Source organism: Aspergillus uvarum (genome assembly GCF_003184745.1).
Source record: "Aspergillus uvarum CBS 121591 unplaced genomic scaffold BO82scaffold_2, whole genome shotgun sequence".
NCBI lineage: Eukaryota > Fungi > Ascomycota > Eurotiomycetes > Eurotiales > Aspergillaceae > Aspergillus > Aspergillus uvarum.
This window is the reverse complement of record NW_020291299.1, coordinates 200,784-213,946: the sequence shown is the minus strand read 5'-3', so window position 1 is coordinate 213,946 and position 13,163 is coordinate 200,784. Positions and strand designations below refer to the sequence as shown.

The 13,163-nt window shown below is 52.4% G+C and overlaps 8 protein-coding genes across 8 annotated transcripts; 5 read left to right on the top strand and 3 right to left on the bottom strand.

Moving 5' to 3' along the window:
- Window positions 1–4: 4 nt before the first annotated feature.
- Window positions 5–1,920, top strand: BO82DRAFT_370588 (kinase-like protein; the record flags this gene model as incomplete). The annotated part of the gene is made up of 2 exons (XM_025637223.1): window positions 5–86; window positions 644–1,920. 2 exons carry the CDS (start codon window positions 5–7, stop codon window positions 1,918–1,920), a joined length of 1,359 nt encoding a protein of 452 aa, XP_025496925.1.
- A 139-nt stretch (window positions 1,921–2,059) lies between these two features.
- On the top strand, window positions 2,060–2,892 carry BO82DRAFT_51128 (GNAT family N-acetyltransferase). The gene has a single exon (XM_025641285.1). The coding sequence runs from the start codon at window positions 2,198–2,200 to the stop codon at window positions 2,753–2,755; it is 558 nt and encodes a 185-aa protein (XP_025496924.1). The 5' UTR covers window positions 2,060–2,197; the 3' UTR covers window positions 2,756–2,892.
- Window positions 2,893–2,913: 21 nt separating this feature from the next.
- On the bottom strand, window positions 2,914–3,973 carry BO82DRAFT_349880 (putative short-chain dehydrogenases/reductase). Its single transcript, XM_025633996.1, has one exon. It carries the CDS (start codon window positions 3,824–3,826, stop codon window positions 3,029–3,031), a length of 798 nt encoding a protein of 265 aa, XP_025496923.1. The 5' UTR covers window positions 3,827–3,973; the 3' UTR covers window positions 2,914–3,028.
- A 594-nt stretch (window positions 3,974–4,567) lies between these two features.
- Window positions 4,568–5,091, top strand: BO82DRAFT_51113 (uncharacterized protein). The gene is made up of 2 exons (XM_025641284.1): window positions 4,568–4,782; window positions 4,837–5,091. Exons 1-2 carry the CDS (start codon window positions 4,663–4,665, stop codon window positions 4,969–4,971), a joined length of 255 nt encoding a protein of 84 aa, XP_025496922.1. The 5' UTR covers window positions 4,568–4,662; the 3' UTR covers window positions 4,972–5,091.
- BO82DRAFT_349879 (uncharacterized protein) lies at window positions 4,915–5,498 on the top strand. Its single transcript, XM_025633995.1, has one exon. It carries the CDS (start codon window positions 4,988–4,990, stop codon window positions 5,213–5,215), a length of 228 nt encoding a protein of 75 aa, XP_025496921.1. The 5' UTR covers window positions 4,915–4,987; the 3' UTR covers window positions 5,216–5,498.
- Window positions 5,499–5,774: 276 nt separating this feature from the next.
- Window positions 5,775–7,152, bottom strand: BO82DRAFT_349878 (MBL fold metallo-hydrolase). The gene is made up of 2 exons (XM_025633994.1): window positions 6,352–7,152; window positions 5,775–6,243 (listed from the first exon to the last, which is right to left on the bottom strand). The coding sequence occupies exons 1-2, from the start codon at window positions 6,922–6,924 to the stop codon at window positions 5,812–5,814; spliced, it is 1,005 nt and encodes a 334-aa protein (XP_025496920.1). The 5' UTR covers window positions 6,925–7,152; the 3' UTR covers window positions 5,775–5,811.
- A 1,196-nt stretch (window positions 7,153–8,348) lies between these two features.
- On the top strand, window positions 8,349–10,867 carry BO82DRAFT_412483 (uncharacterized protein; the record flags this gene model as incomplete). The annotated part of the gene is made up of 6 exons (XM_025639839.1): window positions 8,349–8,391; window positions 8,511–8,627; window positions 8,711–9,070; window positions 9,130–9,268; window positions 9,299–10,488; window positions 10,557–10,867. 6 exons carry the CDS (start codon window positions 8,349–8,351, stop codon window positions 10,814–10,816), a joined length of 2,109 nt encoding a protein of 702 aa, XP_025496919.1. The 3' UTR covers window positions 10,817–10,867.
- A 1,231-nt stretch (window positions 10,868–12,098) lies between these two features.
- Window positions 12,099–12,977, bottom strand: BO82DRAFT_397299 (BTB/POZ domain-containing protein; the record flags this gene model as incomplete). The annotated part of the gene is made up of 3 exons (XM_025638917.1): window positions 12,099–12,541; window positions 12,604–12,721; window positions 12,780–12,977. 3 exons carry the CDS (start codon window positions 12,975–12,977, stop codon window positions 12,099–12,101), a joined length of 759 nt encoding a protein of 252 aa, XP_025496918.1.
- Window positions 12,978–13,163: the final 186 nt, after the last annotated feature.

Here is a 13,163-nt window from a genome sequence, read left to right as displayed (position 1 = left end):
CAGCATGGCCAAGGTGTCCAATCATGATGGGCTAGTGATAAAGTACCTTGTGTGCGATGCGCTGAGCATCCAACCTAGCCTCTTAAGTATACAAGCATACCCGCCGTTGCATAGCCCACGGCGACAGGCCAACAGAATTCTTAGTAGATTTTAGCGGATATTCTAGCTACTCAGGCAGGCCAATTATGCGATAATTTACGTCAACACCTGACAGCATAGCTGCAGCAAATGGCGCTTAGTCTTTCAACCAATGACAACTATATAAACACTTGCCGTGCGTCGGAACCGGACTTTCTATTCTACCGGGCCCCCTCCCCCGTGCCTAGATTACCACTCACCCTTGTCTTCTAACATCATCACCATCATAGCCACTGCATTCAGCTTGCGTTCGCGGTTCAAAACCTCGAGACTTCGATGTAATTCAATTTTATATTTTTACCTCCCTCTTAGAAAGGACATAAAAACGGTACGGCGATGAGGAAATTGCTACCCTTGCCTATGCGGTTGTTGAGTCCACATATCTTCGCTTCCAAGTCCGATGCCGCTGCTCTTCCTAAATCACGAACACTACTCCACCGCCGCCAACCTCGCCGCACCTTTGCTATGACTGCGATCAAAGCAACAACTTCAGGTGACGCTTCAGGTGACGATCATGAACCCCAAATCTCATACGAGCCTCAAGAGGGAGTCGAGAGACTTGAGGAATATCGACCTGGGGGCTATCATCCAATGCGAATCGGAGATGTCCTGAAATCTCGCTATAGAGTGGTCCACAAGCTGGGGCATGGTTCCTATTCAACAATCTGGCTAGCTCGTGATCAACAAGTTGAGAAATACGTCGCAATTAAGGTTTCCAGGGCAGATTCAAAATCACAAGAAGTGGATATCATATCCGCTCTCAGCAGATTACACTATCCTGCAGTAGACAGTCCAGGCCAGAGAATGATCCCTTGGATTCTCGATACATTCGATCTTGATGGACCAAATGGGACTCATGCTTGCCATATCACCACACCAGCAAGAGCTAGTCTTGCTGGTTTGAAAGATGGTTCGTGGATCCGTCTATTCCAGTTAGATGTAGCTCGTGCATTGGCTGCCCAGCTCATCCTTGCTGCGGACTACTTACATACGCAAGGGATTGTGCATGGAGACCTGCATCTGGGTAACATCCTCCTCAGACTTACTCCTCACTTTGATCAGCTCTCACCCGAGCAATTATATGAGGAATATGGGGCCCCGGAGCCCGAGCCTGTCATCCATTTGGATGGAAAGCCGCTTCCTCCTGGTGTTCCATCCCACGGGATTGTGCCTATATGGCTTGGGGCAGCAAGTGAGAAGATCACACTTCCCGAAGCCAGGATCCTGCTTACAGACTTCGGGGAATCCTTCTCATACTCAGACCCGAAAGAACTCCGGTACGAATCTCGCACACCGCTTGTCATTCGTCCCCCGGAGTGTCGATTTGAACCACATAGGCCGCTCTCGTATGCGTCGGACATCTGGACTCTTGCCTGCACGATATGGTCTATCATAGCTCAGAGGCCGCTGTTCGAAGGGTTCCTTGCCACGGAGGATGACATGACCCGTGAGCACGTCGATACCCTTGGCATCTTGCCGCTGGAGTGGTGGAGGAGGTGGGAGACGCGACGGGAAAAGTTCACCGAAGATGGCAGGCCCATCAACCGCAATCCGTTCCGGTCTTGGAGCGATCGGTTTGAAGACAGCGTGCAGCAGCCCAGACGACAGGAAGGGATGCCCGTTCTTGGCGACGATGAACGGGATGCTATCTTCGACATGCTACGGCCGATGCTCGCATTCAGGCCTGAGGAACGATGTACGACTAAGCAGATCCTCGAGACAGAATGGATGGTGAAATGGGCCTTCCCTGCATATGAAAAGATTCCGAAGAGTGATCAATAGATAGTTCTGAATATCGTCCAGATTGGGTTGGTGTTTCTGATACCATCGACCAGGGGTGCGGTGATGCGATGGTAACTTGATGCGGTTAGCAGGGACCACGCCACCATCCATACCGCTTCCAACCTAGCGCTGACAACTAGAATGACTCAACGCACCCCAACCCCGGCGAGCTTATTTGCTATAAAGTATGATGTTACTGTGTCAAACCCATCTCTCATACCTTCATTCTCCAGATTTGACATCATATCTTTGTTGCGCAATATTTCCGTGATCAAACATGTCGTTACCCACAGAACCCATCCACTGGACCCGAGGTGAATTCCTCATCTCCACCGATAAGAGATACCTCTTGCCCACGGCCATTAATCACGCATTTGTACAGGATTACATGTACTGGGCCAGTCCGTTTCCACAGGATACTCTAAAGAAGATCATTGAGAATTCATTCTGTTTTGGCGTCTACGACCTGCGCTCGCAACGACTCTGCGATGACGAGAATGGCCACCCACAGCGACCGGTCGGAGACTTGAATGCAGCCGATGTGAAGCAGATCGGGTTCGCCCGGCTGGTAACCGATGGCGTCACGTTCGCCTACCTCACCGATTTATATGTTCTACCGGAGTACCAGGGACAGGGGCTGGGTGGGTGGCTCATCGACTGTGTGGATGAGGTGGTCCGCCCCCTCCCGTACTTGCGGTGGCTGATGCTGCGGACCTCGGCCGCAAAGAGTCAGGCGTCGTATGAAGCTCGGCTCGGGATGAAGGTGCTTGATACCGGGGATGTCAGCGAAGGTCCCGTCATGATGGGGAGACAGGGAACGGCTGGAGGAGTGTAAAACCATCCAAAGTTCTTGGGGGAAAGGATGTGGTTCACACTCGGATTTCAGATTATGATGTAGCTCCGATTTCTTTACTAGAGGAGTACGGAATCATAGAATATGACCAGAGAAGATATTGGCGCTCCACTCTACCTTATCTCGTGCAGCATTATCGCCTATGCTTCTCCGCAGAACAGTTTGCAGAAATGCAGCGCTAATATTTACTTTCATTGTTCTAACCCAGATTCCAAAACTCCCCTCTATGTTTCCTAAACATCCGTGCCATCCCAATCATTTCTTATGCTCCCCAGCAAGCTTATCATACATCCCCCCAAACTGCGCATACCACTGATCAACGACCTTCTGACTCGCCCCCGGCGCAATAACACTCTGCCCACCCTCCAACCCCCTGATAAAAAACTCCATAAACTCCTCCACCGTCAACGCACTCGGATTATTATGCTTCTTATTATCATCCGGATCCGACCGGTCGCGATGCAGATCCGTCCCCACGGAGGGTGGCACGACTTCCACGACCCTGATGCCCTCATACCCGCCTTTCTCCAGCTGCGTGCGCAGCGTCATCGACCAGAAGTGCAACCACGCCTTGGTGCCATTGTACACCGGGTTGATGACGGAGAACGGCACGAACGCCAAGATAGATGAAACATTCATGATCGTCGCGCCGTGCGGGTGTGTCCGAAAATGCTCCAGCAGGCCTAGCGTCAGGTGCATGGGCCCGCGGATGTTGATGTCGATCTCCTGGTCGGCCTTGGCCAGAAAGTCGGAGGGCGCGTCCTCGAGCACATCCAACGGGCGCTGCACGCCCGCGTTGTTGATCAGGCAGTCGACCTCGGGGTATTTGGCCGTTAGGCTGCGGATGAAGGCCGGGATCTGCGAGACAACCCCCGTGTCCAGCACGAAGTAGTCGGTCGCCCCGATCTCTTGGGCGGTTTGCCGCAGGGTGTGCTCGGTGCGTCCGGCGATGATGACTTTCTTGCCCTTGCGCAGAAGGTAGCTGGCGATGGCTTTGCCGAGGCCGCCGCCGCCGCCGGTGATGAGGGCGCAGTTGAAGGTGAGGTTTGACATTGTTGACTTGGTTTGTGGTGGTTGTTGGTGGTGTTGTCCTTCCTGACTGAGATCAGGGAGTTGAGAGACAGATTCGCTCGACTTGTGCCCTGGTCTGTTGATGAAGGTAAAGAAGACAGCGGGGTACGGTATTTGTATGTGTTGGATTTGATGTATGACGCAGTTCACTTCGAATGGCTTGTTCTCGAAATTGCTCATCGGCTGAGATCCCCGACAGAATTCGGGGAAGCCCCACTCGCGTGAGGAATTTGGAGAATCGGCTTTTGGGGATTTTCTTTTTGCTCGTCCAGGGTCTAGAACCACGTGCAGGAAAAGCCACAATAACCTTATTCAACTGATTCTGTGACAGCTTATTTTCAGAATTTCCTCATTCCTTTGCCTTTCAAAAACTTGTAATTGTCGTTAGTGGGGCAAGATGCAGCCTCGGGGAATATCATAGAGACTGCAGCATAGCAGAAGATAGTCTGGAGGGAGTGCTCGCAAAGCAACATTGCTGGTGAAGAGAATCTGAGAATGTGCCCAGAAGAAACCCAGCGTAACTAGGTGCTCCAAGGTGAAAATCTCCAAGTGTTTATGACCCAGGGATTATTGGGACCGTACCGTGATATGCAGCGCATTGACTGATTCAGGGTACACTGCGCCCTACCCTAGCGCTGTCGCGCCCTGTACACTTTAAACTTTAAACCCTACGTGATGACGATGATGATCAATCACCGAGTTCGCAAGCATTTCGACCACATTCCAGAACCTCTTCGAGGTATATATATCTGATCAAAGCAAGCGCTCTCTCCGCGTCACCGTGATCACCGGTTTACATAGCGCGACCGAAAGAAAAGATGGAAAAAGGAAATCCCCGCCATATTGTTTCCGCAAAGCCGAAACAGAATCATATCGACAACAAAATCAAAAAGAGGGTTTCAAGGGCCTGCAATCGCTGTAGAACAGAAAAGGCAAAGGTACAGTACGACGACACCACAGATTGAGCTGCTGTGCACTAAGACCCCATGCAGTGTGACGGTGCAGACCCTTGCCACCGGTGCAGGGCTTCCGGTACGAACTGCACATTTCAAAGGACTACAGGAGCCAAGGACAGGGCCATGCCTAAAAGGCAAGGCACTGAAGGCACTGCATGGTCGCGGATTTGACACGACCGTGGCTGATATGGATAGATACGTCGAAATGCTCGAGAGCGATCGCCAGCGCCTGATTGATGGGCTCCGGAAGTTGTATCGATACACCAGTGGAGGTTGTCCCCGAGGCTCGTTTGTACTTCCGCTAAGTGGGCAAGAGCAACCTCTCGCCCACGAGATCCTGAGCCGACTGCACGTATTGCCCGCGGAGTCAGAAAGTCAGAAGCCTCCTGCCAGCGGTCTAGCACCGAGACAATGATAGATTCGTCTGCGACAGATACATGCAATTTAGATATATCCAGTCAGAGTCAATGTGAAGACGGTGCAATTTCACCGCCACCACCCGCGGGGATCGACATTTCAATGACTGAACAGCTATGGCCGATGCTTGACTCCGAGTATACAGTTCAGAACCAGGACTTGGTAACAATACCCGACGCGATGACAGACTCAAAGGGACTACTACCATTGTGGGAAGAGTGGCCCATGCAGATGGCTACGGGTCATTTCTCAACTACATTCAACAACGGGTTAGTAGATGAAACCCAGTGGTCTCCATACAATTCAATAACCGACTGGATGTGTCTTACATGACCCTGTTCTTGGGAGATAGAGATCTTGGGAGAATTGTAAATTGAGCATTCTTCAACTGGCATTCTTTACGTAAAGATTTAGAGAGATCTAGATCAACAAAAACAAAGAGATTAAATTCCCAGCTTGATTATCGAAACTATATCCGCCCCACCCCCAAATCCCCAAAACACACAAATCTCCGAAACCCCAACTTTCACAACCTTTTCCCAGCCCCGTCCCGTCGACCCACCCTTCGTCGGGCGTGACTTGACAACAGTCCCCTCACTCTTCCCCAACGGCATCCTGAAAATCGTTCAGAAACCGCCACCTCCCCCGTTCCGCCAGCCCCGCCTCCCGCCAACCATTCAGTGTCCGGTGCGGGAAGCACCAGCCGGCGTCCCCATCCTCCGCGCCCGTGAAGACAGGCAAGAGACTGTGGTCGTGGGCCGTGAGCACCAAGACCCGCTCGTCGGCGTCGAACTCGGTCAGTCCATCGATCGTGCGAAGACACTCGTCAAAATCGTGCGTGTACTCTTGCGCTGGTTCGAAGAACGGGCCGTCATTCGCCCCAGGGTGCCGGCCCAAGGAGTGGAACAGATGACCGGGGCAGACACTCCCGAATCGAGGGTGGGAGGGCAGCGGAGATGGCCGGATCGTCTCTGGCATAGGGCTGTGCTTGGAGGGTCGGAACTCGCCGGGGTGGTGAGCGAAATCCTTTACGTCCCTCGTGGAATTACGTCAGTGACTGGGCTTTTTCAAGTTGTGCTTTAGGGCTGTGTTGCCGGATCGGGCTAGGGACAACGCAGACTGAAAACCACTCACCGCACCCATGAGGACAAAGGAGTCCGACTGCACTCGAGCTAACCCGACCATGTGGTCTGGTGTATGGCCCGGGGTGTGCAGTAGGTAGAAACTTCCGTCGCCGAACCAGTCCACGGCGGGAAAGCGACCGATCTTCAGCTGCTGCTGGTCGAACTGGATTTCTCGTAATGTACGGCCGTTCCAATCGGCCGACTTCACCGGCGATTCAGGCTGCTCGGGCCATCCCGGCGTGAAGTTCCTGGTGAACCCCGGCCCCACGACCAGTTCAGTCGAGCTGGGGAACAAGGACGGATCGCCGGTGTGGTCGAAGTGGTGGTGGGACCAGATAATGGCGTTGATGTCGACGAGAGGCACCCCGTTCGCGACTAGGATGTCTGACACGTTGTGCGGAGAGGAGATCTTCCAGCCACTACTTGCGGTGTTGGTGCAGCGCTCGGCAAAGACGGGTGCCAGGTTCTGGAAGTCAGACCGGATGGACAGGTCGAACAAGATGCGCTGGCCCGATGGGTGCGTGACGAGAAAGCAGTATGAGGGCACGGCCATGCGGTCGTAGCCTCGAATCGCTGGGGTCATGAATTGCTGCGCTGGGAAGTCCAGACGGGCGCCTCTGGTAGCATATTGTAAGCGGGCTGGGTTTGGGGTAGCGGAGCAGTCACTGGGGAAGGAACATACGAGTCGATCAGGAAGACGTCGACGGTATTGGCGGACTGTGGTAGATCAAGCGATGCCATTGTTCGTGTTTGTTGTGAGGAGAAGGAATACACTACATCGAGTAGATATGAGAGGTCAAACTACTTGAAGTAAAGCTATGATTCGATCCCTTAGTCCTTGTTGTCACTAATATAACACAGTTGAATCGACAAGGTTTGGGGTAACCAGTTGGGGCTCGACCCGCCAGCAACTCTTTGGCGAATTCAGCTAACCATGCGGGGCGATATTCTCTCGAACCATCATCATCTCATGATGACCTCATCGCTTGACAATCCAAACTTTGTCCGACAAGGCTTATTTGAAGTAAAGATATGTTTGAAGGTGATTGCTCGTAATTAACAAGACTATTGGCGGCACCCCCTGGGTCGTCAAATATGTCATCGTTGGCCACTGATGAGGCGGTAAGAAGGTGAATGTGTGGGTGTTCAACTGGGAGTATAACACGTGCTTGGGCTTGATGTGGAATATCTCCAGGAAATTTGACAGGATTGAATATCAGATACTGGAATTCACTTGGAAGTGTTGATGCTATAATTCTGCTTTCTGTCTGGTACCTGAAGAAATACAAGTGCCAATCTCGTGCCCGACCGACCAAGCTTTGTGTTAGTTTATCGTATACACTAGTGATAAAAATGGAATTTAAGCCGACACGGCGGCGAAACTTCAGCATTCAGGTTTCCTCTGCTCTCGTTTAATGTCAGAGGTATGTTCATATATGTATGATTTCGAAAGTGAGACTTGCGACAAATTGACATCGTCTATTTGATATTATATATCGACCAGAGTAATAGGAAAAAAGTGAACAACTAGGTCCGGCCCTGATGCCTGAGGCAGCAGCTCCCGGCTTACAGGGTCCTGGATGTGATAACTCTCTTCTTTCTGATGTTTTCACCGTCTCTTGAGGCTAGAACACTTGGGTCTCAGCAGAATCCTGAGGGGAAAGCAAGATTCCTGGGTACTAATGCAAATCACCTAGTCTAGTGTAAGATATGGTGGTAAAATTCGATCCGTGACTGTCGCTGACTCATCAGACCCCAACCCCCAACTTACAGGATCTCAATTCCCCAATGCCGAACCCCAACTTTACTGCGAGATGAAAATCCGTCTGCTTCTCCAATCTGCATTCTCGAACCAACGGACCACCCCCTTCGCCCGCAATCTGTGAACCCCAAATCTCCCCCCGAACCTGCATCTTCTCCCTACAACTTATCCCCCTCAAACCCCCATCGCTTGGAGATCCCCAAAGACCAGCCCCGCATTACATCGCACGCAGCAGCGGCCAAGTCATGTCTTCGGGAGCAACGAAACGTGCGGAACGGTCGCTGATTTGTAATTTGTGCCTGCGTTCGTTTGCACGATTAGAGCATCTGCAGCGTCATCGGAGAACCCGTACTGCCCCCATCTCAGACATTGAACGGATGCCTTGGGCTTGCCTAACCTAGGCATAGATACCAAAGAGAAGCCTTTTGCTTGTCCCTGCGGCCGAGCTTTTACACGAAAGGATCTGCTAAGGAGGCATGAGCGACTAAACCATGGAATGCGTGACGGTAACTGGTCGGTCGACGGTACGTAGGTCCCCTCCACCAAAACCAGGAGGTTGGCTAATCGGAACACATAGTAAGCGGGCAATCCCTCAACATAACTCCAGAGTCGATTACGACGGGTCCCGCCTTACAGGATAGACATTCTGCGCAGCCTGAACAGACGCAGCCTCCATTCCCTACCAATTACCCGGGAACTGCTGATCCCCTACACCAGCACGCTCCAGAGAATGCCTCACTGTACTTCGACGATATTCTAAAAGACTATGATGATCCGGTGTTGGACTTTTCAAGATTCATGGATATGGTGAGTTCGGATTTTGACTGGAGCACAATGAACCCGGGCATGGGGACCAATCACCAAGAAGTCCAGCCTATCGTCCCAATGAATACTATGCCCTCGGATCAGATGGACGTGACCCCACATGATAATTGTCCAAGAGTACCCGATGGTGCGATTGATAATGGTGCGCATAACTCCAGCAGGTCTGTTGTAGGACGAATCTAGGTTACTAACTTTGACTAGACGACTTTCAAGAGCTGAAGCCCACGCTTGATCCCTGGGTAGTCAGCGAAGCTCAACGAACTGCGATCACACAATCACTGGTTCCGTTCAAGACGTCACTGGGCGACTTCAAGCTCCCATCCAGATCCGCTCTCGGGCGGTATGTGAAGGGCTACGTAGACGGCTATAGCAATCATCACCCCCTCGTTCACATACCCACGCTCAGTGTCGCCTCACCGGAAAGAAGCCCAGAGTTTGTCCTGGCGCTTCTAGCAATGGGCGCGCATTATCGATACGAAACAAAAATGGCTCGCCGGTTGTACCACGCAGCGAGGTCAGTTGTGGCTGACCGCCAGACCCGCAGCGGACCACCCTCGAGCCCGGCAAAGGCCGGTGTACCCAGGCGTGATACGATGGACCGACTGCGCGCATTAGTACTGGTGGCGACTTTTGCATTGTCCCAAAAGGACGTTGATTTCATCCGCGAGTCTCTGGAGTGTCAAGGATGGATTGCCTCGCTCCTTCGTAGCGTTCCTATGCCACAACACAATCACTCGCAGATCGGAGACAATTGGCGGCAGTGGGCCTCGGCCGAGGAAGACATACGTACCATTTTCAGCGCATACTGTCTTCTGATGAAACAAACGATCTTGTACGACACCCCTCCGATGGTATTGAGCCATGAGCTTGATCTCCCTCTGCCCTCCTCGTGCCGGGAATGGATAGCCGCGACGCCATCGGAATGGCTCGCTGCCCGGGCCACAGTGCCACCCATGATCTCCTTCAGAGACCGCTTACGCTCACAGCTGGCCACCACCCAGCCCCGAGTTCCGGCTCCATCACTTTCCCCGATGGGCAACTATGTTCTCATTCATGCGCTCCTCCAAAGAATCTACCTCGCAAACTCCCTCTGCCAGGACGGGGACCGCCCCTCCCTCCCCGCCGCAGAAACCGACAGCCTCCAGCGGGCTCTCAACAACTGGCGAATCACCTGGAAGGCGTCCCCGGACACCGCCCACGATCTACATGACACCTACGGTTCCATGGCCTTCGCCTCCACCGCGCTGCTGGGCATGGCTCACGTCCGGCTGCAGTGCAACCTGGGCCCTTGGCGACAGCTGCAGAGCTGTGACCCGCAGACGGTCGCCGCGAAACTCCACGCGTGTCCGCTGCCGGAGCGGAGCCCCCATCTGCCCCACGCCCTCCTGCACTCGATCCACGCGCTTCGCATTTCCGTCCACATGGGTGTCGCGTACTTCTCAACGCGCCAGTCGTTCTCGTGGAGCTTGTATCATGTCTTCTGTGGACTGGAGTTTGCGGTTTTCACCAGTAAATGGCTACATGTAGTGGCTCAGAATTGCGGCAGCGTGCCCCTCACCGGTAGGTCCCTCTTTCCAACCGCAGATATATTTGCTTGTTCAGATGGCAATACTAATCTGTGTTGGTAGACTACGAACGACAGATAATCCAATGGATCATCCGAGCGGTGCGTGACGGTCTGGAGTCCCACGATGAGACGGCCGGCGACGACTACCAGATCGAGGACGATGATCTCCGCCGCCCACAGGAAACGATCCGCTTTCTCAAATTTGCGGTGCCAAAATTGTGGGCGCAGATGTTTATCTCCTGTAATAGTCCTTGGCCTATTGCTCGCATGATTGGAGAGAGCTTGGAGCATTACGCTAACCTCGTGAGAGATGAGGTGTGATTGGAATGGGGCACTCATTTCGTCGACGATGGGAATGATATTCGCGCGCCCGTCCACGTTGGATAGGCTTTTATAGACAAAGGTCTAGGGGCTGGTCTAGCGCAAGATTACCTGATTTATTGGTTCAAGCGCTGGTCGGGGCGCTTTGGGATCGAATGATTGATTCCCCGTACACGTCCATTCAAGCCACTCATCCATCTTGTGAGATCTAGGCCGCGCACATGTAGTGCCCCGTTGCCACCAACGGACTGAAGGCTATTGTTGCGTGTTTGATACAAGGAATTTTCTGACATCGTTGGCGCAGTTGCATCAAGCTAGCGGTTTATCGATGACAGCGAGAACATCTGATGTGAGAAGTCTGTGCAGCAGCCCTAAAGAATAATTGGGGATTGGCACCGGAATAGTGGAGGACGATTCTTGATTCGGATTTGTGCGTCTGGATTGAAAGGTTTCACCTGTCTGTGGTAATGCGGACGCACGTGCTGCTTTGCGAGTAAATTATAACCCCGTCCTTGCCCGGGACAGCATAGCAGGGACTATTGACGGGGGCCCGGGGGCCTTGCCTTAGGCTGCCTGCTCGCCGCCCACATCAGTGGCCTAAGCTAGTTCCTCGCAGATAGTCATAATCCAAGCATCTTCCACCTCTCTCGCAGGTGTCATCAACTATAAAAAATGAAAATGAGTGTGAACAAAGTGAATGGTCGAGGGAATGTTACTATACTGCTTGAAAGATAATTTCCCTCCTACGATGATTCTCCACGTAGCCTGATATGTCCAGTTACACAGCTGGGCTCCGCCCCAGTCCTTGCCGTTAGGTTCTGGCTAAGTAGGCCTACAGTCTCTTGCATAGTTCGTGTTAATCCAGCTTGAATTACTGCAAAACGAGCAAAAGAAAAAACAAAAAAAGACAGGCCAAATAGAATGATGCAGTACAATTTCGACACCAGTGTCTTCAGATCAAATCATACGCCGCGTCAACTCAGTTTGATCATAGCTTTGAGTGTAGACACACGGACCACCACACTGGCAAAAGGCACGTCGGATGAAATAGAACCTTTGTTAGCAAGATCCCCGAGGAATACTAAGCCCACCGAGGCTTTTGCATAGCATGATCAAGACAAAGCCGTGTATGCTTCTGTGCCGTGTCGTCTGCATGCCCCATACCATGGCTTAATTAGACGCCGTTCATGATTAGCACGACGGGCTATGTCGAGTAGTTCTCGAGAACGTAGGGAAAGAGTAGTCTATTCCCGGACGTCGCCGCATGTTGCGTAGGCTGCGCTTACTTTTGACGCTCAAGGGCAAGCTCCTCCTTGAGGCTCTTGCACTCACTATGCAGCGCCTGAATAGATTCTGCGGATGCCTTGCTCGCCTCGCGCATCAGTCGCAGCACGCGGGCAGACACATCATCGGTAAACGGGCTCTCAGGAGCATCGTCGAGGAGGAAGTCATCGAGATATTGCACCAGGACACCCGCTATCTTGTCACGTAAGCTCTCGGCATTCGGCACCTTGTAAGCCAGCTCCACGACTTTCGCAAACCCTGCAGGCGACCATGGCATCTGGAGTGTTTGGTCGACCTTCTTCTCAACGAGAGTCTTCAACCTCGACACCTGATAGTATTCTGCGATCTCAGCGACCTGGATGTGTGCAATCAAAGCCTCGGACAGAATCGGAGTCGAAGGGCTTGGGTGTGAAGTAGTTTTGCCTTTGGAGGGAGACTCTTCTGACCACCATCCCTGATTAGCTTGCATCCTAGAACAATCAGATAGCAACGGAAACACAAACCGGTATCGTCCTTGCAATCGTACTCAGTGGTATAATCCCCTGTGTACAAGTACTCCACCATGTAGCCTACGGTCGATGATTGAAATGCGTCGATGCGGTAGACGCCTGAGGATGCCTCCTTCACGCAGTTAGTTCCCGTCGCCGAAATTTCTTGATCTCACTTCATGTCTCCTTACCTTAAATCCTCCCTTGGAAGCGGCTGCGAAGGCTTTTACCTGTGTGCAAACGACCATCTTGTGGACAGGGAACGTGGTACCGTCACACTCGAGGGCGAAGTCACTGTATTTCCCAGCTTTGGCCTGTAGAAAGAGCGCGTTGCTTAGAAGAAGTGCGTGCGAGGCCGCACCGTCAAGACTGCTCTGGTCCTGCCCCATTGTTACTGAGGTTGTGAGGCAAAGAGAACGAAGGCCTTCAAGAAAGCTGGCTCACAATCCGCAAAGTGTAGGCCAAGGACTCTGAGGATGGAAAGGTGTGTTAGGAGAAGGAAGTGGGAGCGGTAAATGTCGGATTAGCTGGTGATTTTATAGCCTTCCTTCTCAGGTTCAAGTGAGAGGAGAATT